This window comes from Chlorocebus sabaeus, chromosome 17, assembly GCF_047675955.1.
Source record: "Chlorocebus sabaeus isolate Y175 chromosome 17, mChlSab1.0.hap1, whole genome shotgun sequence".
Taxonomy (NCBI): domain Eukaryota; kingdom Metazoa; phylum Chordata; class Mammalia; order Primates; family Cercopithecidae; genus Chlorocebus; species Chlorocebus sabaeus.
Window position 1 is genome coordinate 16641985 of NC_132920.1, and position 24970 is coordinate 16666954.

Below are 24970 nucleotides of genomic sequence, written 5' to 3' on the forward strand. Positions count from 1 at the left end.
AGAATGACGTGAGCCTGGGAGGCGGAGCTTGCTGTGACCCGAGATCGCGCCACTGCACTCCAGCCTGAGTGACAGAGCGAGACTCCGTCTCAAAAAAGAAAAAAAAAAAATATTGAAATTAGGCCAACTAATAACCCTAAAATAGCCAGTAAGTATTCAAGTGAAAGCAAGAGTGAGTCACATACCTCTCACTTTACATAGGAAAACTAGAAATGATTAAGCTTAGCGAGGAAGGCATGCTGAAAGCTGACATGTGTCGAAAGCCAGGCTTCTTGTGACCAAACGGTTAGCCAAGCTGTGAATGCGCAGGAAAAGTTCTTGAAGAAAATTAAAAGTGCTACTCCAGTGAACTCGCCAATGATAAGAAAGTGAAACAGCCTTATTGCTGATATGGACAAAGTTAGAGTGGTCTGGATAGAAAAGCGAACCAGCCATAACATTCCCTTAAGCCAAAGCCTAATCCAGATCAAGGCCCTAACTCTCTTCAATTCTATGAAGGCTGAGAGAGGTGAGGAACTTGGAGAAGAAAAGTTTGAAGCTAGCAGAGGTTGGTTCATGAGATTTAAGGAAAGAAATTTTCTCCAAATGCTGATGTAGAAGCTGCAGCAAGTTATCCAGAAAATTTAATAAGATCATTGATGAAGGTGGCTACAGATTTTTCAGCGTAGACAAAGCAGCCTTCTATTGGAAGAAAATTCCATTTAAGACTTTCATAGCTAGAGAGGAGAAGTCAGTGCCTGACTACAAAGCTTCAAAGGACAGGCTCACTCTCTTGTTAGGGGCAAATGCAGCTGGTGACTTTAGTTGAAGCCAATGCTCATTTACCATTCCAAAAATCCTAGAGCCCGAAGAATTATGCTGAATCTACTCTGCCTGTGCTGTAGAAATGGAAAAACAAAGCCTGGATGAAAGCACATTTATTTATACCATAGGTTACTGAACACTTTAAGCCCACTGTGGAGACTTAATGCTCAGAAAAAGATTCCTTTCAAAATATTACTGCTTATTGACAATGCACCTGGTCACTCACCTAAGAGCTCTGATGGAAATATACAAGGAGATTCATGTTGTTTTCATGCCTGCTAACACAACACCCATTCTATAACCCAAGGATCAAGGAGTAATTTTTATTTTCAAGTCTTATTATTTAAGTAATACATTCTGCAAGGCTATGGTTGCCACAGAAAGTGATTCCTCTGATAGATCTGAGAAAATTAAATTGAAACCTCCTGGAAAGGATTCACCATTGTGGATGTCATTAAAAACATTTGACTCATGGGAGGCGGTCAAAATATCAACATGAACATGAGTTTGGAAGAAGTTGATTCCAACCCCCATGGATGACTTGAGGGGTTCAAGACATCAGTGGAGGAAGGAACTGCAGATGAGGCAGAAACAGCAAGAGAACCAGAATTAGAAATGGAGCCTGAAGATGTGACTGAATTGCTGCAATCTCATGATTAAACTTCAACAGATGAGGAGTTGCCTCTTATGGAGGAGCAAAGAAAGTGGTTTCATGACTGGGCACAGTGGATCACGCTTGTAATCACAGCACTTCAGGAGGCCAAGGCAGGGGAATCACGAGGTCAGGAGATAGAGCTCATCCTGGTTAACATAGCTAACATGGAGAAACCCATCTCTACTAAAAATACAAAAAAGCCTGGCGTGGTGGTGCACACCTGTAGTCCCAGTCACTAGGGAGGCTGAGGCAGGAGAATTGCTTGAACCTGGGAGGCGGAGGTTGCAGTGAGCCGAGATCACACCACTGCACTCCAGCCTGAGTGACAGAGCGAGACTCCATCTTAAAAAAAAAAAAAAAAAAAAAAAAAGGAGGTTTCACGAGATGTAGTCTACTCCTGATGAAGATGCTGTGAACATTGTTAAAATGACAACAAAGGATTTGAAATATGACATAAACTTAATTGATGCAGTGACAGGTTTGAGAGGACTGCCTCTAACTTTGAAAGTTCTACTGTGGGTAAAATGCTGTCAAACAATGGTGCATACTACAGGGAAATCTTTCATGAAAGAAAGAGTCAATAAGTGCGGCAAACATCATTGTTGTTTAATTTTAAGAAACTGCCACCGCCACCCCAGCTTTCAGCAACCACCTCCCTAAATTAGTCAGCAGTCATCAGCATAGAGCCAAGACCCTTCACTGACCAAACGATTATGGCTCAGTGAAGATGATCATTAGCAGTTTTTAGCAATAACGCATTTTAAAATTAAGGTATGTACATTGGCTTTTTTTACACAAAGTGTTACTGCATAATTAATAGACTACGATATGGTGTAAACATAACTTATATGCACTGGAAAACCAAAAATATTGTGTGACTTGCTATATTGCAATATTTGCTTTACTGCTATGGTTTATAAGTGAACCCAAAATATCTCTAAGCAGCCAGCACAGTGGCTCACGCCTGTAATCCCAGCACTTTGGGAGGACGAGGTGGGTGGATCACCTGAAGTCAGGAGTTTGAGACGAGCCTGACCAATATAGTGAAACCTCGTCTCTACTAAAAATACAAAAATTAGCTGGGCGTGGTGGCAGGCGCCTGTAGTCCCAGCTGCTCGGGAGGCTGAGATAGGAGAATTGCTTGAACCCAGGAGGTGGAACTTGCAGTGAGCAGAGATCGCGCAACTGCACTCCAGCCTGGGCAACAGAGCAAGACTCTGTCTCAACAAAAAGGAAAAGAAAAGAAAAGAGAAAAAATATCTCCGAGCTACGCCTGTGTCTAAAAAATTCTGAACTCTTCCTAACAGGCAGTACGGAAATATAAGCCTGGCCAGGTGGGGTGGCTCACACCTGTAATTCCAGCAGTTTGAGAGGCCAAGACAGGTTGATTGCTTGAGCCCAGGAGTTCAAGAGAAGCTTGGGCAACATGATGAAACCCCATCTCTACAAAATATACAAAAATTAACCAGGTGTTGTGGTGCACACCTGTAGTCACAGCTACTCGGGAGCCTGAGGCAGGAAGATCACTTGAGGCTGGGAGGTCGAGGCTGCAGTGAGCCGAGATTGCACCACTGTGCTCCGGTCTGGGAGACAGAGTGAGACCCTGCTTCAAAAGAAAAAAACAAAAGAGAAGAAAAGAACACAGGACTATAAGCCTGCTTGCAGAAATTCTGAGAAGAATCTGGGCCAAATAGGAGTTCAAATAAAGTGAGGGGAAATCAGCTCCAAAGAGGCACATGAAACTGTCTCAGAAAGAGTTTGATCGTTTGTTTAATAAATGTTATTCTCTTCAGTTATTAAGGAGAAAAAAAGTCTGTATCTTCTCTGTGCCCATATTCCAATACAACCCAGTTTCTGAAATTAGAATGAGAACTTATTGATAATTACTGACATAATAAAGTATTGATAACAAGTACTTCAGAAAAGAATAGTATATTTGAAACAGTGTTATTAAAAATTAAATTATGGGCCAGACATGAAAGGACAAATATTGTATGATTCCACGTGGTCCCTAAAATAAGAAACTTCGTAGAGACAGAGTGTGCAATAGAGGTTACCAGGGGCTGGGAGGAGAGAATGGAGTGTTACGGTCTAATGGATGCAGAGCTTCTGTTCTGGATGATGAAAAAGTTCTGGAAATGGATAGTGGAGATGATTGCACTACACTGGAAATGTACATAACGCCACTGAATTGCACACTTAAAAATGGTTAAACTGGGCCAGGCTTGGTGGCTCACGCCCCAGCACTTTGGGAGGCCGAGGCGGGCAGATCATGAGGGCAAGAGATCAAGACCATCCTGGCCAACATGGTGAAACCCCATATCTACTAAAAATACAAAAATTAGCTGGGTGTGGTGGTGTGCGCCTGTAGTCCCAGCTACTCAGGAGGCTGAAGCAGGAGAATTGCTTGAACCTGGGAGGCAGAGGCTGCAGTGAGCTGAGATTGCGCCACTGCACTCCAGCCTGGCGACAGAGCAAGACTCCGTCTCAAAAAAAAAAAAAAAAAAAAAAAAAAAAAAAGGTTAAAATGGTAAATTTGTGGTAAATTTTATGGTGTGTGTGTGTGTGTACACACACTATATATTTATATATATTTTAAAAATTAAATTAAGGACACTTTCAGAGTAGGGTATCTGATGGATAGCCTGGTCCCTGAGACACAGCATGCTGCTGTGTGCTGGTTCTCCCAAGTGGGTGAGAGTGGTTCCAGGCATGGGAAGGGATGATACTGATGTGGCCGCTCACCAGAGAAGTAGAGGTCACCATGTCCATTTTCGCAAAGTGAGCACAGCTGCAGGTGAGCGAAGTCTCTGAAAATCAGCACCAGCAAGGATGCCCAGTATTTACGCTTCCTGATTTAAATGCATCGAGCAGATTTGATATTTTCGAGACTCTTAGCAGTAGATCAATTTTGCAGAGCAGATAACCACTCCAAAACTGTTCAAGCTAATAAACACGGATTTGGGCCAAATTTACATAATATGTGCTTGTAGGTTCACTGGCCATGACCTTTGACAGCTGAAATTGAACTTTCCCCTTTCACTAAATGTCATTCCAAATTCCAGGCCGTCTTTGGAAGCAAACACTGCGCTGCCTGTTGCCATGTGTCTTTTAGATAATAAACATGGGTTCCACCAGATGGAAGAAGCAAAGTGCTTGCCCCAAATATTTAGGGTTCCTGCTAGGTACTCACGCCCAAACTGCATCTACTGTGAAGTTAGTCGACTTTGCATTCCGACCCAGTGCAGGATGCTGGGCTCCTATAAGTGGCTTGTTTGATGGGCTCCCAGAGATGGCCAACTGCCAGCAGCAACATTTAGAATTCTGGTCCTGAGGACAGATTATTGAAAATAATCTATTTCCATTCAACCTCTACAAAGTAGATTGGGTCCTTGTGGGCCTTTCCTTTCCTTAAAACCAACAGTGTACTTACTTAGCAAAGTGGACTTAAACCAGTGGAAAATACTTAGTGGAGACTGGAAAACAGCAATAAAAGAGAGGTTCAATAGAGGGAGGGGGTGGTGGTAGACTACAGACCAAGGGCCAGGGAGCCGTGGTTTGAATCCCAGCTTTACCATCTCCAAGCAGCATTACATTCTTCAGCCCCACTGACCTCATCCATTATAATATTAATAACATATAATTTAAATGCAAAAATTACACTCTCTACCTTTAAGATTTCCTATGGGGATCAAATGAGTTGAAACATGCACAGGCAAAAAGGAGTCGCTCAATAACTTAACCAGTGTATTTCTTCTTTAAAAAGGAAAAGGTACAAAACGTGTTTCCAGAGTTTTGTTGAGGAAGCTTTGAAAACAGACTCTACCAGTATTGATGGAGTAGTCGCCACACTGACGGTCTAATACCACTCCACTGGGGAGCCCAGGATGGTGCAAGATGTATCTCCAAGGCTATGTGTGGTGGCACATGCCCATAATCCCAGCACTTTGAGAGGCTAAAGCAGAATTGCTGGAATGCAGGGCTCCAGCCCAGCCTGGGCAACATAGCAAGAACCCATCTCTACAAAAAAAATTAAAAGTGAGCCAGGTGTGGTACCACATGCCTCTAATTCCAGGGCTTTGGGAAGCTGGGGCAGGAGGATCACCTGGGCTCAGGAGGTCAAGGATGCAGTGAGCTATGATGATACCACTGCACTCAGCCTGGGTGACACAGCAAGACTCTGTCTCTTAAACAAAACAAAACAAAAAGATGTGTCTACAACTCCACGGAACTGAAAAAGCAGATAAGGAAATCCCTGCTAAGTGTGATCATGACCCTCTCCTATTCAACAACCTTCAGTGGTTCTCCGCCACTTAAGAAAAAATGGGATTAATCCCATTTTCTCATCTGTAAAATGGGGATAGCTATGTTGAAGGGAGTTGTAATCAGAGCTAATTTATGTAAAGTCCCAACCACAGAATCTGATATACGGCACCACTCAATGAATAGTTCACACTCACTGTTATCTATCATTATTAAATCAGACTATCTTTCTCACAGTCTCCCATTGTTCCACCTCACATACCTTAACCCTGGGCTCAAACTGGTTCACAACTTTCCTCAAATATGCTCTGCTCTGCACTCTCCCTTCTCCAGGCCTTTGGGCACACGCCCTCCTATGTGGAATGCCTTGCTCCCAGCTCTGTCAGATGGAATCCCAGCTATTCTTCCGGGTCAGCTCTGATGCTTCCTCCAAGTCCTCACCACCCCCTAATCAGACTAAATAGCCCCCTCCTTTGTGTTCCCACAGTGTTGCTTCACCTTCCCTAGCTGGGCTCACCAGTGTGTTTCCCCTAACAGCATAAATTCCTAAACCAAGTTCGTAGGAAGGCATGAAGAATAAACACTGGAAACATTTTACTACAAACTAAGTAACTAACGAAATTCCATGAAAGTGGTATGATAATAACAGCCACCATTTTTTGAAAGCTTTATGTGCATCAAGACTCATTTAGTTTTTTGTGTTTGTTTATTTGTTTTTTGTTTTTGAGAAGAAGTCTCACTCTGTTGCCCAGGCTGGAGTGCAGTGGCGCCATCTCGGCTCACTGCAACCTCCGCCTCCTGGGTTCAAGCGATTCTCCTGTCTCAGGCGCCCAAGTAGCTGGGACTACAGGTGCCCACCACCACGCCCCGCTAATTTTTGTATTTTTAGTAGAGATGAGGTTTCACCATATTGGCTGGGGTGGTCTTGAACCCCTGACCTTGTGATCTGCCTGCCGCAGCCTCCCAAAGTGCTGGGATTATAGGCGTGAGCCACCGTGCCTGGCCTGTTTTATTTTTCTTATTTCATGGATTGATAAACTGAGACCCAAAGAGATTAAGTCACCTGCTCAACATTAGACAGCTATTAAGTGGAAGTTCTGTATTCAAACCCAGGAAGTTTGCCTCAAGAACCTACACTTTTCAACACATCATACTGTTTCTAAGCAGAATTATAACTATGTATTGTGAACTACCTCAGAAAACATATGGGAGCTGTAATCAGTTGTCTCAGGGCTAGATTTTAAATATTTGAGATTTGGGGATTGAATATACAGCATAATGACTATGGTTAATAATGATACATTGTACACTTGAAATTTACCAAGAGAGTAAATCTTAAATGTTTTCACCATGCAAGAAAAAATAACTATGTGAGGTGATGAAAGTGTTAACTTGATGATAATAAACATTTCACAATATATATGTATATCAAAGCATCATGTTGTACACAAATTTTATTTGTCAATCATACCTCAATAATGCTGGAAAAATAAATAAAGCCAGGCACAGTGGCTCATGCCTGTAATCCCAGCACTTTGGGAGGCCGAGGCGGGCGGCTCACCTGAGGTCAGGAATTCAAGACCATCCTGGCCAATATGGTGAAACCCCCTCTCTACTAAAACTACAAAAATTAGCTGGGTATAGAGGCAGACGCCTGTAATCCCAGCTACTCAGGAGGCTGAGGCAGAAGATCGCTTGAACCCAGGAAGCGGAGGTTGCAGTGAGCCAAGATTGTGCCATGGCACTCCAGCCTGGGCAACAAGAACGAAACTCCATCTCAAAAACAAAATAAAATAAAACTTTGGGATCCATCAGGGTACTCTGGTCTGGACATAGATCCTTAAGATTTCAGGAATAGTTCACTTGTCTTTTACATCCTTCCTCATTGAAGTTACTATTGCTTACAGACACTTCTTTTCCTGCTATAGCTGACACTAGGCAACCTTGGAGAGGGTACAGCCACAATATCACCACATGGACCCATATATACAGTCTGCAGAGGGCAGTTCAACATAAGTACCTACTATACTGAGGGGCACCTTATGTTGTAATGAAAAGTGTCATAGTCTAATTGCCTTCCTGAGTTTTTGTCACTAGGTATTTAGGATGCTTCTGAGCCCTGGCTCTCACAAAAGTGCAACAAAATATAGTCAGTACTTCCTGATGAATGAACTGTGACAGTCACCAAAAAAGTTTGCAACCCCATGGCTAGTGCAGCAGAATGGCTAAAGGGAAACTGGGAGTCTGCACATTCACCTTAGCCATGGTATATTTCATGATGGATCTTGTAAACAGCTGAAGGGTCAGGTTTTTAAATGAATGCCAAGATCAGGACAGACAAAAAAGAAATTCAGCTAAGGTTCTTTACTCTGCAAAACAGATACGGATCAACTTACATGAAATGCTAAAAAATGACGTGGGTATTTAATGTTTCCAAGTCAGTCGTCAATTAATAAATATTGGTGACTAATTTCTTAATTAGCTAATCCAATGACAGTTCACTTTTTGTCATGATTTTATAAACAAGAAAACTGAAGGCTGGGCAAGGATATCATGCAAAAAAAGGTGATAAATCTGAAACTGAAATTCTCTATTACAACTTACTGACTCAAAAGCATTAATAGGAAAAAACTCGATTTTATATATGTATATACATATATGCATACATATATAATATAGAATAATACGTACTATTAAGTAATCTTCCCCTGATATCAAAATATTATTTTAAAAGATGTGAGTAGCATGCCTCACACACTGATCTTCATAAAATTCCATTCTGAATTCCTTGTTACAAGTACAAATGATGATTTTCTTTTTAGTGGCATTTCTTACATGTAATATTAAAAAGCATCCTATTCCTTCCTTTGGAAAGAACTTTTGAGGAGCCAAATTAATTTTGGAGATGACTTTTCATTTTATTTAAGCCAAGTTATTTTTTTCTCTTTTGGTATTTTAGCCAAACAGACTTCTTAGAAATGAAAAAAAAAAAAAAAAATAGTAACAAGTATATTCCTAGAGCGGAGTAGCCTTTCAGAATCGAAAATGTTACATCAACCCTTTAATGTTACCCAGTCTTGGTTTTTTAAATTCCCTTAAGAAAAAAATACCAGATATTCACAAAATGTGGCCAGAACTGGATGTGTCATTTATTTGGATTTCTGATTTGGCCAACATGGTTATGCATGACATAGAACAGTTACAAAAGCAGTTTTTAGTAACCTCATAAATATGGCTTACAGTGAAGCTGAAGCAATTCTATCTGATGTTAGAATTTTCTAATGCCAAAGATATACTCCAGTAGTTTAGTTTAAATGATGTGAGGCTGAATTCAACTATTACTGTAAAAATTGTTTAACCAAAAACATCTATTTTTATAATTTTTATGAAATAGTAATTAGTACTAAGCTTATCCAAAAACATTTTTAAGAACCTTACCTGAAGGATTATTTGTGTATTTCTAAGTGGGCTCTTTCCTTTCTTCTTACCTTTGTAAATATTTATTAAACTGTATTATATGCAGGAATGGGCTTAACACTTGGGATACAAGGTTTAAAATAAGTCAATTTCTGTCCTCATGAATCATTTACCAAGCTAGCTATATGAACAAAGAATTGCAGTATAATAGTGGTAACACAGCAAGAGGATATTTTCCTTTTTTTTAATATTTTCCTTGAGATTGGGTTTCTATCTTTCGCCCAGGCTGGAGTGGAATGATGCAGTCTAAACTTCCTGGGCTCAAGAAATCCTCTTGCCTCAGCCTCTCAAAGTGCTGACATTACAGATGTGAGCCACCATGCCTGGTCAGGAATTTCAATTAGGCCTCATCGAATGAGTGGGAGTTCACCAGGCAGAGAACAAGAGTCTCACGCAAGAAGAAACAATAGGAACAGGTGCATGGTTATTACATACACAGTATGTTTAGGAAGAAAAGAAATGTTATATGGAGGGATGGAAGGGATGGGAGTCATGGGAGATGAAATTTAAATGGTAAGTTGATAAGGAATTCCTAGGGGCCTTAGATGCCATGCAGTGAAATTCACATTTTCCCTTATCAGGAGCAGAAAGCTAACAAAATCCTTTCCATTATTCATTTTACTTCACCATATTCATTTGCTACCAAAGGAGTACTTAAAAACACACACACACACACACACACACACATGGATTGCCCTAATATTAAAAATACTTTCATTCTTGTTTTATTTACTTCTAGCCTTTGTGGATAGGCATAGATTTTTGTCATTGCTTTGTAATCAGTGTGTTTGCACAGTTTTGAAATATGAATTTTCTACTTAACATTTGTTGGCTTTAGCCAAAAGCTGCCTTCTTCCATATTTTAAGTTTGGTCTAAAAGTTTCTCTGCACACAGTGAACTGTAACCTACCTGGATATGCAAACAGGCTGTAACCTATCCTTTTACCAATCTGAGTTTTGGCCAATCCCAGGCAGCCAATCATTCAAACCCTGTTCAAATAAGGCAAACACCGAGCTGAAACCGATCTGGCTGTTTCTGTACCTCACTTCTGTTTTCTGTCCACTGTTTTCCTTTTCCTGTCTATAAATCCTCTCCAACTACACAACAGCATGTCAGAGTTGCCCTGAATCTATTCTGGTTCAGGAGGAGAGGAGTAGGGAGGAGTTGCCTGATTTGCAAAGAGTTCTTTGCTGAATTAAACTCTGTTAAATTTAATGTGTCTAAAGGTTTTCTTTTAACACATTAGATTATGAGTACTTTTCCATATTTCCACATACTACCAAAGATTTTCAAGTGTAGGAGTAATTCAATCAGACCCTTTTTTCATAAGATAATTCTCAAAAGAGTAAAATAAATGGAACATAGAAAGAAAGGACTTTAGGCAAGGGACCTCTTGGAAGCCGCTGCGGCAGTCCGGGCAAGTGATGCTGAAGGCCTGCAACAGAACGGGGGCCCGGGAGTGGAGAAGAATGGGTAAACTATCATATTAAAGAGGTGAAACTCAGGCCGGGGGCGGTGGCTCACGCCTGTAATCCCAACACTTTGGGAGGCTTAGGCAGGCCGATCACGAGGTCAGGAGTTTGAGACCAGCCTGACCAACATGGTGAAACCCCATCTCTACTAAAAGTACAGAAAATTAGCCGGGTGTGGTGGCACATGCCTGTAATCCCAGCTACTCAGGAGGCTGAGGCGGGAGAATCCCTTGAACCTGGGAAGCAGAGGTTGTAGTGAGCTGAGATGGTGCCACTGCCCTTCAGCCTGGGTGACAGAGAGAGACTCCATCTCAAAAAAAAAAAAAAAAAAAAAAAGAAGAGGCAAAACTCCAGCATATGAGCTAGAGATGAAGCAGAGGAAGAGGAGGTGTCCAGCATCAACGAATGGTGGGCTAGTGACTCTGGAGTCCATAAATGTAGGATAATGACAAAGTCAGGTTTAGATTCAAGTTGAAGACACCTATGTGATATCCAACTGGAGTCATGTGGGAGGAAGTTGGAAATCATTGAGCTTAAACTCTGAAGAGAAAGAGATAGAAATACTAATTGTGTATGCAGAGTTGATGAGGACATCATGATGGTGGAGGTGCCTTCCAGGAAAGCATGTGCGGTAACAAACTCTAGGTCACTGCTTTTCCTTTTTACTCCAACAATGTGCACGTGTGCCAGTTCAATTCTGATTTCTTTTGATGCACGGCACATGCCTCCCTTCAAAGCTCTCAAATTGTCACTAAAGAAGGGGACTGACCTACCATGAAAATCCGCATCTGTTTTGATGATGCCTGTTAGAAGACTGCATTTCCTGAATGGGTGTGGTTTTACTCACAGCTATACAAAACCACACAGCTTCTCTGAAGGACTTAGGCAATTATTAGCCTGTGATAGCATCAGCAAGAGGAACGTGTTAGAACACATTTAACAGAAGGCATTTTGGGTGCTGCTTTACAGAACACTGGCTTAAGTACCTGAAGGGAACTACACTCCTCTAGGCTGGAAAGCACTGCGAGAGCTTTCTAACGATGGTCTTTAGAGGGGGTACTGGACTGGTGCTTTTCCTATTTACATCTGTTCCAAAAGCAGTGCCTATGGTTTAGGTGGTTGTTTGGAAATCATGCACCTCTCAAGGATGTCTCACGGTAAACGATACAAGTGACACAGTTTCTAACTAGACAAATGCTCTTTTAGAATGCATTTTTTCTGTTTTCCTACCACGGATGGCTACTTGCAAGGAAACAGTACATGCACCACTAAAGACCTCCAAAACAGAAATGCCAGCATCCGGCATTTTGCTAAAATCCTATACTCTATAATTTTTTTAAAATCTTGTCCCTCATTACTCCTCCACCTGACATCCTTTTAAACAAAGGCTCCAAGTCAATTATGCAGACAAGTGCACCTTTCTCTTCTGTAGCTGACAACCTGGCTCTTGCCTTCTGCAACCCAAAAACAGCCCCACTCCCCTCAGATGGAAAGAACTACGCAGAGGCAAATCTAGTAAGGTCTCCGTGAAGCACATATTAAAAGCCTAACGTGCCCTTAACATTGCTTCAGCAACCTGGGCTTTTCTCCTTCACTTAGATGAGAATTTGAGAAGCATCCACTAGGTAATACCTTTCTGCTCGCCAAACCTCCTCCAGTCAAAACTGAATAGAGACCTGAGAGAAGATACTTCAACACTGTGCTTGAAGATGCTTGCTTTTTCACACAAACTGAATTCAGGATTGCCACAACTTCTCCAGGCAAAACTGTGAGCTAAGCAACAGCCCCCCCACCAAAAAAAAGAAAAAAAGTTGTCAAAAAAAATTTGTGAATGCATTTGGTAGTGGTTAGGTTAACAGCTAATAAATGTCCTGATGGCCACGCTGGTTCCTTTCTAGGTTAGCTAAGCTTCTATGAGTTCTTCTGTTTGGATTCCGTCTACCAGGGCTGGAGCCACCAGCAAGGGCATTCAGGAGGTGCATCAGAAGCAGCAACGCCCTGCAAATCTCTCCTGGATCATCCAAGGCCAGGCATGCCCTTGCTGGAACAAGAGGCGGAGGAAGGAGAGGGCCAAGTGTCACCACCACAGTCTGCTAACATTGGATTCAAATCCTGAATCCACCACTGTGCACTGTAGGTGCTTTGATGTGCGTCCACTAGAGCTAAACTTGATCCTTTTCAGCAGCGGGACCACTCTTCTGCAACCAAAACTGACAACCTGCGAGGCCTAACAGCTGAAAGAAATACCACTCAGAATAAACTGCCAAGGGCAGCAGGTGTGGCTTTGGGAGCCAAGGATAAAGCTTCTAGTTTAGCACAGTCCCGTTCCCACCCTCAGATCTTTCTCCCAGCCTACTGCTCCAGCCCAGCTCCTCAAAGCTGACATCCCCACTATCCCAATCTTAGACAGGGGCTCCTGTCATTACCACCAACAGAGTCAGTGATTAAAAAAGATAAAGAGACAAAAAAAGATTTCCAAAAGAGCCTCTGCCCTAGGGGAACACTTTATGTATTTAGAAGAAAGTGGGTTTCTAAAGGTTCAAAGAATATGCTGACCTCACATCCTGAAAAGGCTGGGCAACTGAAGAGGGAATGCAACTCTTATGGCTTGATGTTGCTTAGATCAACAAGCAAATATTTCCTGGACACCTACCATAGGCTCAGACCTGCACCCTTTGCTGTGGGAGAGGAGGCAAAGAGGAGGATGCACAATTATTTTCAGACAGTTATTCTCAAACCTTTGTGTGCAAAAGTTAACTAAGGTGAGTTTCCTGGGTCCTACATCCCCAGAACTTCTGCTTCATAAGCCTGGTGTTGCTGAATCTGCAACTTTAATAAACATATCCAAGTGATTCAGAAGCAGGAGGTACTGGGATTAGACCACCCTTGGGAAGCACCGGTCTGTGATTTGACTCCTGCCCTGAAGCCATGTGCAACCCATGTGCAATTGTGCTGATGGCAAACACTCACAGAGTAATGCACAGCAGTACATTTTATAAGATGCAGGCCCTAAATGTGATAGAAGTTCATAAAGAGAGACCACTCAGGGCTGGGCACGGTGGCTCACGCCTGTAATCTCAGCAATTTGGGAGGCCGAGGCAGGTGGATCACGAGATCAAGAGATCGAGAGCATCCTGGCCAACATGGTGAAACCCCATCTCTACTAAAAATACAAAAATTAGCTGGGCATGGGGGTGCATGCCTGTAATCCCAGCTACTTGGGAGGCTGAGGCAGGAGAATCACTTGAACCTGGGAGGCGGAGGTTGCAGTGAGTTGAGATTGCCACTGTACTCTAGCCTGGCAACAGGTAAGACTCTGTCTCAAAAAAAGAAAAAAGAAAAAAAAAGAGAGAGAGATGAGTCAGTGAAGTCCTGAGGGTTCAGGGAAGACTTTGTGAGTGACAGCCAGGATTTGTGGTCAGGCAGAACTTTGATAGAGACAGTCCCCAAGCCACTGTCTTAATCAAACCTTCTGATTCAGCATGACAAGTTGGCCATGGCATACAGCATAAATGGAGATGAAGATACAGGATAGAAAACCACCAGCAAACAGGTAAAGAGGCTTCCTATGTTGATTACAGGAAGGATACTGTCACCAGGAGAATCACAAAACTGGCACTTCCAGATAACACTGTGTTTGCATTTGCTTTCTACCACATTCATGTGGTTTCCTGCACTTCATAATTTAATATTTGTAAGAGAAAAAATGCTGTTATGAAACCCCAATAATGCACCACTTGAAGGCAGAAAGCCAGCTGCTAACAAGAGTGACATCTGAGCATCATTTCTGAAGCTCTGCTTCAGAAAGGGGTTGTTTAGTAAGAAAGAACAAGAATAAATGCTATTCAATGTCAAACAAAGTGTGGGGATCCACAGGGTCAACGGGCTGGCAGATAACCAGTAATGCAATGACAGCAAGCACAGAGAAGGAAAAAGTCAGATCCCCTAAAGAAAAACAAAGGACAGTAATTCAAAAGAGGCCTATCTCGCTTATTTGGATATAATACTCAGGCCAGGCACAGTGGCGCATGCCTGTAATCCCAGCACTTTGAGAGGCCGAGGAAGGATGATTGCTGGAGCCCAGGAGTCCAGACCAGTCTGGACAACATAGCAAGACCTTGTATCTACAAAAAATTGAAAAATTAGCCAGGCATGGTGGCGCACTCCTGTAGTCTCAGCTACTGGTCTGTGATGATCTGATTCCTGCCCTGAAGCCGTATGTACCCCTGATGAGGTGATGACAAACACTCACAGAGCAACGCATAGCAGTGGATTTTATATGATGCAGGCCCCAAATGTGATAGAAGTTCACAAAGAGAGACCAGTCAGCGAAGTCCTAAAAATTCAGTGAAGACTTTATGAATGAGAGCCGGGATAGTCCCCGTCTCATATAGTCCCAGAACAAGCTATGATTGCACCACTGCAGTCCAGCCTGGGCAACAAAGAGAAAGAGACCCTGTCTCAAATAAATAAATAAATAAATAATAATAAAAATTAAAATAAATAAATAAAAATGAATATAATGTTCATAAAGCACTGTGCCACATTTTTAAAAATGTTACAAGGGAATAAATTATTTACTGCAGGCCAGGTGCAATGGTTCACATCTGTAATCCCAGCACTTTGGGAGGCTGAGGCAGGCAGATCACCTGAGGTCGGGAGACGAGACTATCCTGACCAATGTGGTGAAACCCCATCTCTACCAAAAACACAAAAATTAGCCGGGCATGGTGTTGCACACCTGTAGTCCCAGCTACTCGGGAGACTGAGGCAGGAGAATCACTTGAACCCGGGAAGTGGAAGTTGCAGTGAGCTGAGATCATGCCACCGCACTCCAGCCTGGTGACAAAGCGAGACTCCATCTCAAAAAAAAAAAAAAAAATTATTTACTGCAGATGCTGACAGTCCTGTTTGACCAAAAGGCTGGCTGTCAAATGGGCAAATGGGGCCAGGAGAACCACCTGAGGACCTGGCTCCTTTCCTCACTGGTTGATACAATGAGCCCCTTGCAAGCAACCTGCCACGCCCACACAGAAATTCTGTTGGGCAAGAACTGAAGTGGATAATTATTTAATTAATTGCACTAGAGGGAACTGAATTATAAATTTGCAAGAGACCTTGGAAATCATTTAGGCACATAGATTTTTTTTTTTGAGATGGAGTCTAGCTCTGTTGCCCAGGCTGGAGTGCAGTGGCGCGATCTCAGCTCACTGCAACCTCTGCCTCCCGGGCTCACACCATTCTCCTGCCTCAGCCTCCCGAGCAGCTGGGACTACAGGCGCCCACCACCACGCCCGGCTAATTTTTTTGTATTTTTAGTAGAGACGGGGTTTCACCGTGTTCGCCTGGATGGTCTCGATCTCCTGACCTCGTGATCCGCCCACCTCGGGCTCCCAAAGTGCTGGGATTACAGGCGTCAGCTACCGTGCCTGGCCTAGGCACATACATTTTTAAAGGCGAGTCATTCGAAGATGATGAGTAAGTTCTCCAAGGTGACCAAGACAGGTGGGGCAGACCTAGCCTTCAATTTGAGGACTCTGCTTTCAGGAAATATCATGAATGGGGTTGATAAAAAAAAAAATCCTTGGAAGTCCACATTATTTTGGTGTATGGTCTGGAATGCTTTTATCATTTATTTATAGTTTAGGGTGTTTGAATTCCAACCTCCAGACTGAGACTGTCATTCAAGGGCCCATGTATAGCTAAAAGTTACTCAGTAAATGTTTGCTGAACAGGACTTGGAAACCCCCATTATCTTTTACCTCGTCCATCACAATAGTCATGCATCGTTTAATGACAGGGATATGCTCTGAGAAATGCACTGTTAGGTGACTTTGTCACTGTGCAGCATCACAGAGTACTTACACAGGCCTGGATGGTACAGCCTGCTACATGCCTGGGCTGTATGGTATAGCTTATTACTCCTAGGCTATAAACCTGGACAGCATGCTACTGTAGTGAATACTGTAGGCAACTGTAATACAATGGTAGGTATGTGTGCCTCTAAACACATCTAAACATAGAAAAGGCACAACAAAAAGAAAGCATTATAATCTTATGGGACCACTGTAGTATGTGTGATCTGTCACTGACTGAAACTTCATTATGTGACCCATGACCGTATTTGATCACAGAGGCAAAAAACTTGCTGTTCAATTGAATCTACTTGCTCTCGTGCGATTAATCCCTTATGCTTTCAGCTAAAATGGAGTATCTGGTGGATGTAGTTTGTTTGCTGTTTGTGTGTTTAGTTGTTTGGGTTTGCTTTGTTTTTGCTTCTGTTTTTTCTAACCACAAATGCATTCTATTCAGATCACACTATTCTGCAAGGGGTCAGAAAGAAACACACTAAAGTACATGTGGTTGCTCTCTCAGCGCTCTGACGAGGACAACATTTTCTCAAATGTCCTGTTGTTTGGGATGTAGAGATATAGCAATGCACTTGAAGAAGTAGTTCTGGTACACCAATGAAGTGATGCCTGATGACATTTAAAGCTAAAAAATGTCAAGTCCTTTGGATGACTTACCAAAAACCATTTGTGTTTCAAGACCATCCGTGCAGGCTGAAATCCACTCTTTCTCTCTTGTTCCTGGTCTGCAGCAGCACTACATTTGAAGCTTCAAAATAGACTCTTTCACTATGCTCCAGTATGCTGCAGTCAAACAAAACAAAACACCAAGTCAGAATGAAAATGCCACTTCAAGCAGTTAGTGGATATTCAGGGGAAAATCCCTGGCCTTTCTCAAATGTAGATTTCATAACCTCAAACAAGCATGTTAATTATCAGGATGAAGCCATCTCACTTCTTATCTACATAAGGCGCCCTAAAATACTGGAGGTGGGGTGTGGGAAGGCCGAAAGAAAGAAAAAAAAAAAAAACAAGCACGACACTGGGGAAGGTAGCAGGTCTTGAAAATCAGGATATACACCCAGTGGGAATGCACTTGCAAAATTTCAAGTTTACCGATTGAAAGATGTGAATAAAGAAAAATTCATTACATTTAAGTGATTAAATGACTGATGTGCAGTACCAAGGGTAGAAAATGAGGAAAGTTTGTTTCAAATGAAAGACTCAGACTGACCAACTGATGTGAATACTTTTTAAATAAAGAGCTATTAAGATGGAACAAACATGGTAAAGCGTAAGAGAGAGGACATTTTCCATTTTGCCCTATAAGTAGGTAATGGATGGGTTTCCCTTGTGTGATTCTTGATAAATTGATAAAAACTTTCTCCACCCAAGTTGAAAAGCAGTCGTTACTTTACACACTGAATATGAAATGAATGTTTAAAATATGCATGCCTCTTTACCCCCACTCGGAGCAGCTGATAAAGCCTACACATTAGAACCTCGTCTGACAAAGTCACTCTGAAAAGTTCCTTTCTGCCTTGTGAGCTTTTAACGCTCGCTTGTCACAGGCTGTTGTTTAAGCATCTTCTGATGCTTAGTCAAATTCACCCCACTGTTTGTTTTTTGACAATGGCCATTTGAGAGCCTAGAAAGAGTCTTCCAAAGATGTCTGCCTCCTTTTTTAGCCTTTTATGAGCTCATACTCATCTGTGTTGAAAACCCATTGGCCGACTGTCATCCAGTTCCCTAAGTATGGTGGCCACATCATACTTGTAACTCTAAACTCTATAAATCTCCGAAGGTCCTGGGGTGATCATCAAAGATTGCATCAAGCGACCAAGTTGTAAGAAAGAGGATATGCTCGTATGCCTCAGAAGCTTACTGTGTGAATAACTAATTCCTTGAAAGCCTTCTGTAACTATTACTTTATGGAATAGTCAACCTTTTTTCTGGGACGTTTGGGGAGTTGTGTCTATCTGTGTCTATCTGTGGTTAAATTCCTGAACACTAAAAACTTTTGAGGAGGAGGAGAAAGTGTCTCTCAGTTAATGTTTAAACAAGTGAGTTGAGTTAATGCCATTCAATTTTCCATCTAGTTGGAAGAACAACTGCCTGAAAATGGCAAAAGTCTTTTTATTAAAAATTTTTTGATGCTATCAATACCCACAGAAAATGGGGTTGTAAGGATTTTATTAGTTTTATGTAACTCAGCTCCCACTCAAATGTGTAACAGTAACATATTGATAGAAATCAATGTAAGCCAGGAAGTTCAAAGCACGACAAACTGTCTTTAGTTTACCCGCTTGGTAAAAACAGAATTTGGAGGGAGGAGGAGGATTTAAATAAGCCCACTGCAAGTTACTGGCTTGTAGCAATCTTTTCTTTTTTAACTAAAAATATCTTGCTGCATTTCTCTTATTTGTTACCAACTTCATATCTCGAGGTATTCTAGAATTGGAAGAGGTCCTTGACATTTCATTCCAATGTCTTCTGCAAAGGAACCTGCTGACCCAGGGAGGGTGACATACCTCTTTTTAAAGTCATACAGAAAGTTAATATGTACTTTGACTGCATTCTGGGTTGTCACTCATGCTCACGGATGCTTAATGGACATAAACTCATTTAATGAAATGTAATGTGGTTTTAGTTTGAAAAATTTTACCAGTAGCATAATACTTCCTCATAGTACTCTCTGTTTTGTTTTTGTCGTAAGAAAATACATTGCCCTAAGACATAAATTCATTTCTGGATTATATTATTTTCAACTGTCTTGCAGCAAAATCGATCTGGGAGAGGCAGAATGGCCCTATTTGTTACTTTAACAACCTTCACCAGCTGCCAAAGCCAGGTGTCCAGAAAAGTAAGGTTTATACTATTCATAGAGAAGAAAAAAAAAAAATAAGGACTCATCTAAGTGACAATATTTTCCATTCTTTCTTATATCTGTAGATATGAAGGAGTTGGAAGTGATTCATTTTGTCATTTATAGCTGACCCTCATTTGCACATGCTACAACAGCTATAAGGCAATTCTTATCAAAAGAAAACCACTGAAAATTCTACATACCTCTTTTTAAGCAATAATTTCAATATGCTTCCCTCTTTCAACAAACTCTTTATCAATACCATTAATAATAATCAATAAAACAAACTGGCTCAGGTTTAATCTCTGCCACCTATCCCTTCTCGTTTACCATTTGAAGTTATGCCTGCATATGTGAAAGTTGGCTATATTTAAAAAAGGATCTCACTCCAGAGGGTTCTCCAATTTGACAGGCATTTTGGTGAAAATTTTCCGAACAGTTATAAGCGACAGCAGCAGCAGCAAAGTATGGGATATCAACAAGCTAGAAACAGTGACCTAGGAGTCATGAAATTTACTTTTTAGTCTTAGTGTTGTAGCTAACTGGACTTTTAAATGTAAGTCACGGCCTTTTAAATAAAATTAGCTCCTAATCAATCAAATAAAGGAACTTATTAAATGTTCACCATAATTAATTCTCAATTATAATTTGTTTTTACATAGGAAGAGACAAACAGGTTCTCAGTAGAATATCAACTCAGGGAAAAAAGGTTTGTTTGTGGTTTTTTTTTTTTTTTTTTTTTTTGAGACAGAGTTTCACTCTTTTACCTAGGCTGGAGTGCAGTGGCATAATCTCAGCTCACTGCAACCTCTGCCTTCTGGTTTCAAGCAATTCTCCTGTCTCAGCCTCCCCAGTAGCTAGGATTATAGGCGCCCACCACCACACCCGGCTAATTTTTGCATTTTTAGTAGAGACAGGATTTCACCATGTTGGCCAAGCTGGTCTTGAACTCCTGACCTCGTGATTCACCCGCTTCGGCCTCCCAAAATTCTGGGATTACAGATGTGAGCCACCGCGCCCGGCCCGGGAAAAGGGTATTGTAATCAATAAATATTGCTGGGAAACCTGGCTCTTCATTTGGAAAGAGATCTCTATCTTACACCATACAGAAAATAAATTCTAGATATATAACTAAACATATAAACATGTGTTTATACAGATATACATATATAGCATTTATTATACATATATGCTATTTTACAAAATATAGAAAAATAATTTTATAAGCATGAAAGCCTTGTAGGTTATTGTAAAGATGTTGACTTTTAAGTAAAATGGGAAGACCAGAGATAATTTTTAATGCAGTAGTATCATGATCTGCCTTATGTTTTAAGGGCTCATTCGGTCTGATTGTCAGGAATAGACCATAAGGGGATATAAATTAAAGCACAAGTTACTGTTACAAGCAGCCTACAGGATGGCTTCCAGTGATCCCACCTCTTGGAATTCATGCCTTTGCAAAGCCTTCTTAACTTGAGTGTGGACTGGATTTAGCGGCTCACTTCTAGCAAACAGACTGTGGCAAAGGTAATGGGAGATCATTTCCAAGACTGGGTTACACGAAGATGGTGGCTTCCATCTTGGGATCTTGCATCCTCTTCTGGATTACTCAGCTGGGGGAGGCTGACTGCCAGGCTGTGATGCAGTCCTGTGGAAGGGCCCACATGGCATATAACTGAGGCCTGCTAGCATCTATGTGAGTGGATTTGGAAGCAGATCCCTACTGTCCCCACCCCATCCTTCAGATGAGACTTCAGCCCAGGTTAACAGCTTGACTACAACCTCATGAAAGACTTACAGCTAGAGACACCCAGCTATTATGTGCAGGGATTTACACTCAGAAAAACTGAGAGATGATAAACACTTGTTGTTTCAAGCCACTAAGATTTGGAGTAATGACTTACATAGCAGTAGATAACTAATACAGTTACAATGTATGAAACACTCTTCTGGGAACTTTACATGACTTTTTACAATTGGAGAAACTGAGCCCCAAAGAAGTTAAATCACCTGTTCAACAGCACACATCCATGGTAGAGGTGGGACTCAAACTCAGGCCATCTGACTCCAGAAACCAGGTTCTTAATCCCTGCGTCACACTACCCCTCTTAGAACCATTTTTCCTACTTTAGGTGTCCACGCCTCAAATTTGACTTTCCACTGTAGAAAGTGCTAAAATCACATAATTTGCACAAGCAACAAACCATCTGCATCTTCATCAAACTTTTTTTTTTTCGAGATAGAGTTTTGCTCTTGTTGTCCAGGCTGGAGTGCAACGGTGCAGTCTCGGCTCACTGCAACCTCTGCCTCTCAGGTTCAAGCAATTCTCCTGCCTCAGCCTCCCAAGTAGCTGGGATTGCAGGCACACGCCACCATGCCCAGCTACTTTTTTGTAGTTTTAGTAGAGACAGGATTTCACCATGTTGGCCAGGCTGGTCTTGAACTCCTGACCTCAGGTGATCCGCTGGTCTCAGCCTCCCAAAGTGCTGGGATTACAGGCATGGGCCACCACACCCGGCCATTCATCAGGCTTCTTAACCTGCCACATAGCTCTACAATTCTCACATCTTTGATACCTTAAGTATATCATAAACTATATTCAGTCATCAAAGAAGACAGAAAGGTAGCCTCTTGCTGTTTGAAGAGCAACCTCAGTATGGTTCTTCCATTTCAGTCTGGTTAATCTGGGTCATTTAACTATTAGAGAATTTCCAGCACCAGTTGCCAATGCTGTGATAGTCCTATAAAACTGAGTGTCTTTTTGCAATTGTAAAGGGTTCTCCCTGAAACTACTCATTGGTGAGGAAAAGAACGAGATACTGAATAAGATAGCCACAGTATTTTCTGTTTGGATTTTTTTTTTTTTTTTTTTTTTTTTTTGAGATGGAGTTTTGCTCTTGTTGCCCAGGCTGGAGTGCAGTGGTGCAACGTTGGCTCACTGCAAGTTCTGCCTCCCGGGTTCAAGCAATTCTCCTGCCTCAGCCTCCCGAGAAGCTGGGATTACAGGCAGCCACCACCACGCCTGGCTAATTTTTGTATCTTTAGTAGAGACAGGGTTCCACCATGTTGGCCAGGCTGGTCTCGAACTCCTGACCTCAGGTAATCCAGCCACCTCGGCCTCTCGAAGTACTAGGACTACAGGCATGAGCCACCGCGCCCGGCCAGATTTTTTTTAATATAGGAAAAAAACAAATTTTCAGTTGGCAATAGAAAGCCACTAAGGATTCAAACTGTATGAAGTGTTTCAGTAGGAACCGGCAGGACCAACAAATTTTTTTAAAAGAGCTTTTGATTTATAGAAAATACAATGACTATTGTCCCTATAATTATTATAACAAATTAAGATGTTTCTTTCTGTGACATAGACATGTGAAATACAGAAGAAGAAAGAAATTCTGCACTCCCGCCTCAATACACATTTAGAATGGCACTGTGGCGGGAAGAAACTGGTGCCGGATGGTGCAACTATCAATCTCACGTCTTAGGAAGATGATGCTCATCATGCAGCAGTCAGGAACATATTTTTTAAATTTGTTTTTATTTATTTATTTATTTAGAGACAGAGTCTTGCTCTGTCGCTTAGGCTGGAGTGTAGTGGTGTGATCATAGCTCACTGCAGCCTCGAACTCCTCGACTCAAGCAGTCCTCCCAGCTCAGCCTCCCAAGTAGCTGGGACTACAGGTGTGACCCATCAAGTCTGGCCAGGAACATGTTTTGGATCCATATTGATGGAATATTCTTTATTTTGGTCTGACTCTTAGGATTGTACCCACAACCAATGGAAACTAAAGAACTGAAAAGAAAGAATCATAAAAAGAAATACAACAAAACCCACTGCCATTTCTAAATCTTTCTGTTACCCAAAGTGACTGTGTTTTATTAAAGGCATGTGATGCATCACCGAAAGTATTTTTTGCCATTTAAAAATACCAAACAGTAGTAACAGCTCAACAGCTAGGATGCTACCACTTAACCTGCAATTTGGACAATTTTGTGGGGATGAAATTACTTTGTCTTATGACACATGGAGCAGATGCTACTCATTAACACACAAAAATGTCTAAAACAGAACTTTAAAAAAACATATGCATTTAGAAACACAAGTAGAAACAGCTTCAAAGAGTATAAGCAAAATGGCATAATACAATGAATGAAGAGTATGTTTTTTTAAGAAAGTCAATCAGATTAGCAAGTAAATTTTATGGGCCTCTCTCTAAATAAAGTATGGATTTGAAGGAAAATGTCTTGCTTTTAATTTTTTTGTAACGGAAAGAGGGTAGCCCATATCATATACCAGCCAGTATGTTCCATAGGATGTTATATTCATTGTGGGACATTATGTTCTGCCAAAATTAAAAGGAGGATAAAAAAAGGTTGGGATAATTTGTTTTTAAAAGGTTGGGATAAGACTTTGGAGGGACTTTGATATATTCATGTGCATTGTAAATCTATGAGAGGGGAGAAAGCACACATCTTGGCCCAAAATATATTTGAACACAGAACACTTTTTCCAGAAGAAAGAAAACCAGTGGACACAGGGTGTAGACACTGACCAGACTACACTCTTGTAAACAATACACTAGGCCAGTGGTCCTCATACTTTTGGTTCTCACACTTAAAAGCTCTTTGGGGTCCTCAATAAATTTTAGGAGTATAAAGTTTGCTCTATACTCCTAATACTTATTGAGGAATCCAAGGAACTTTTAATTAGGTAGATCATATTTAACAATTACTGTACCATATTAGAAGCAAAATTGAGAAAAAAATGTAAAATATCCATTAGTTCATTTAATAGAAATACTAATATACCCATTACATAGTACATGAAATAACATCTTTATGAAAAAATAATTACATTTTTCAGAACAAGAAAGTTAGTGAAAAGAGTGACATTGATTTAGATTTTTGCAGCTCTCTTTAATGCCTGGCATAATGGATAATGGTTAAATTCTCTTCTGTGCCTCTGAATTCAATTTTCTGTGGCATGCTGTTTGGTTGAAGTATGTGGAGAAGATCTGGCCAACAGTTTCAGCAATTGTGGATGTTCTTTTTTATATTATACCAAAACTCAACAAGTGGTAGTTTCTTAAAGGGGAGCAGCACCATGGAATCTGAAACATATAAATACCCTCTAAGTATTCTTTTATATTAAAATTCATTCGTCTATTTTGAACTTTGAATGGATCTTTAGCTATGCATGATTTTGTAACATCATACAATGGTCATGTGGAAAATTATATTAGTTCAGTTAATTATGCAAATCTTCCAAAAGCTGACACATTTCATTACACAGTATCATCACACATCATACAGCCTCTGAAAAACTCCACTATACACATGTAAGAGAACGGGAATGGAATAGGTAAATAATGTCTTAGTATTATCATAAAAATAATTTTGATCTTACAGATGTCTCTCCAGAAAAGGTCTTGGGGGTTCCCAAAGTGAGAACTGCTGACTAGGCAGACATTCTAAACTCCACAGATCCCTACCGGAAGTAAAAGCACAGAACTCTGGGTTTCCTTCCAGCCTCAATTTCCATAATTCCCACCATTTGTCCTCTTGGGGATCACTGAGTACAAC

General features: G+C 41.2%; 1 protein-coding gene across 9 annotated transcripts in view; it reads right to left on the reverse strand.

The window, feature by feature from the left end:
• The window catches only part of LOC103222118 (uncharacterized), a 429481-nt gene that overhangs the window by 310297 nt on the left and 94214 nt on the right, over window positions 1–24970 (reverse strand). For 6 of the 9 annotated variants that reach the window (XR_012089048.1, XR_012089046.1, XR_012089044.1 and 3 more), the window contains one exon: window positions 17200–17325. Coding sequence is in view for 1 of the 9 variants with exons in the window: in XM_073005681.1 (XP_072861782.1) it covers window positions 24416–24498; window positions 24880–24970 (174 nt within the window). In the remaining 8 variants the exon portion in view is untranslated. Of the gene's footprint in view, window positions 1–4652; window positions 4790–17199; window positions 17326–22236; window positions 24499–24879 lie in introns of those variants that run through there. The other 3 variants (XR_012089049.1, XR_012089047.1, XM_073005681.1) reach the window with 2 other exon arrangements.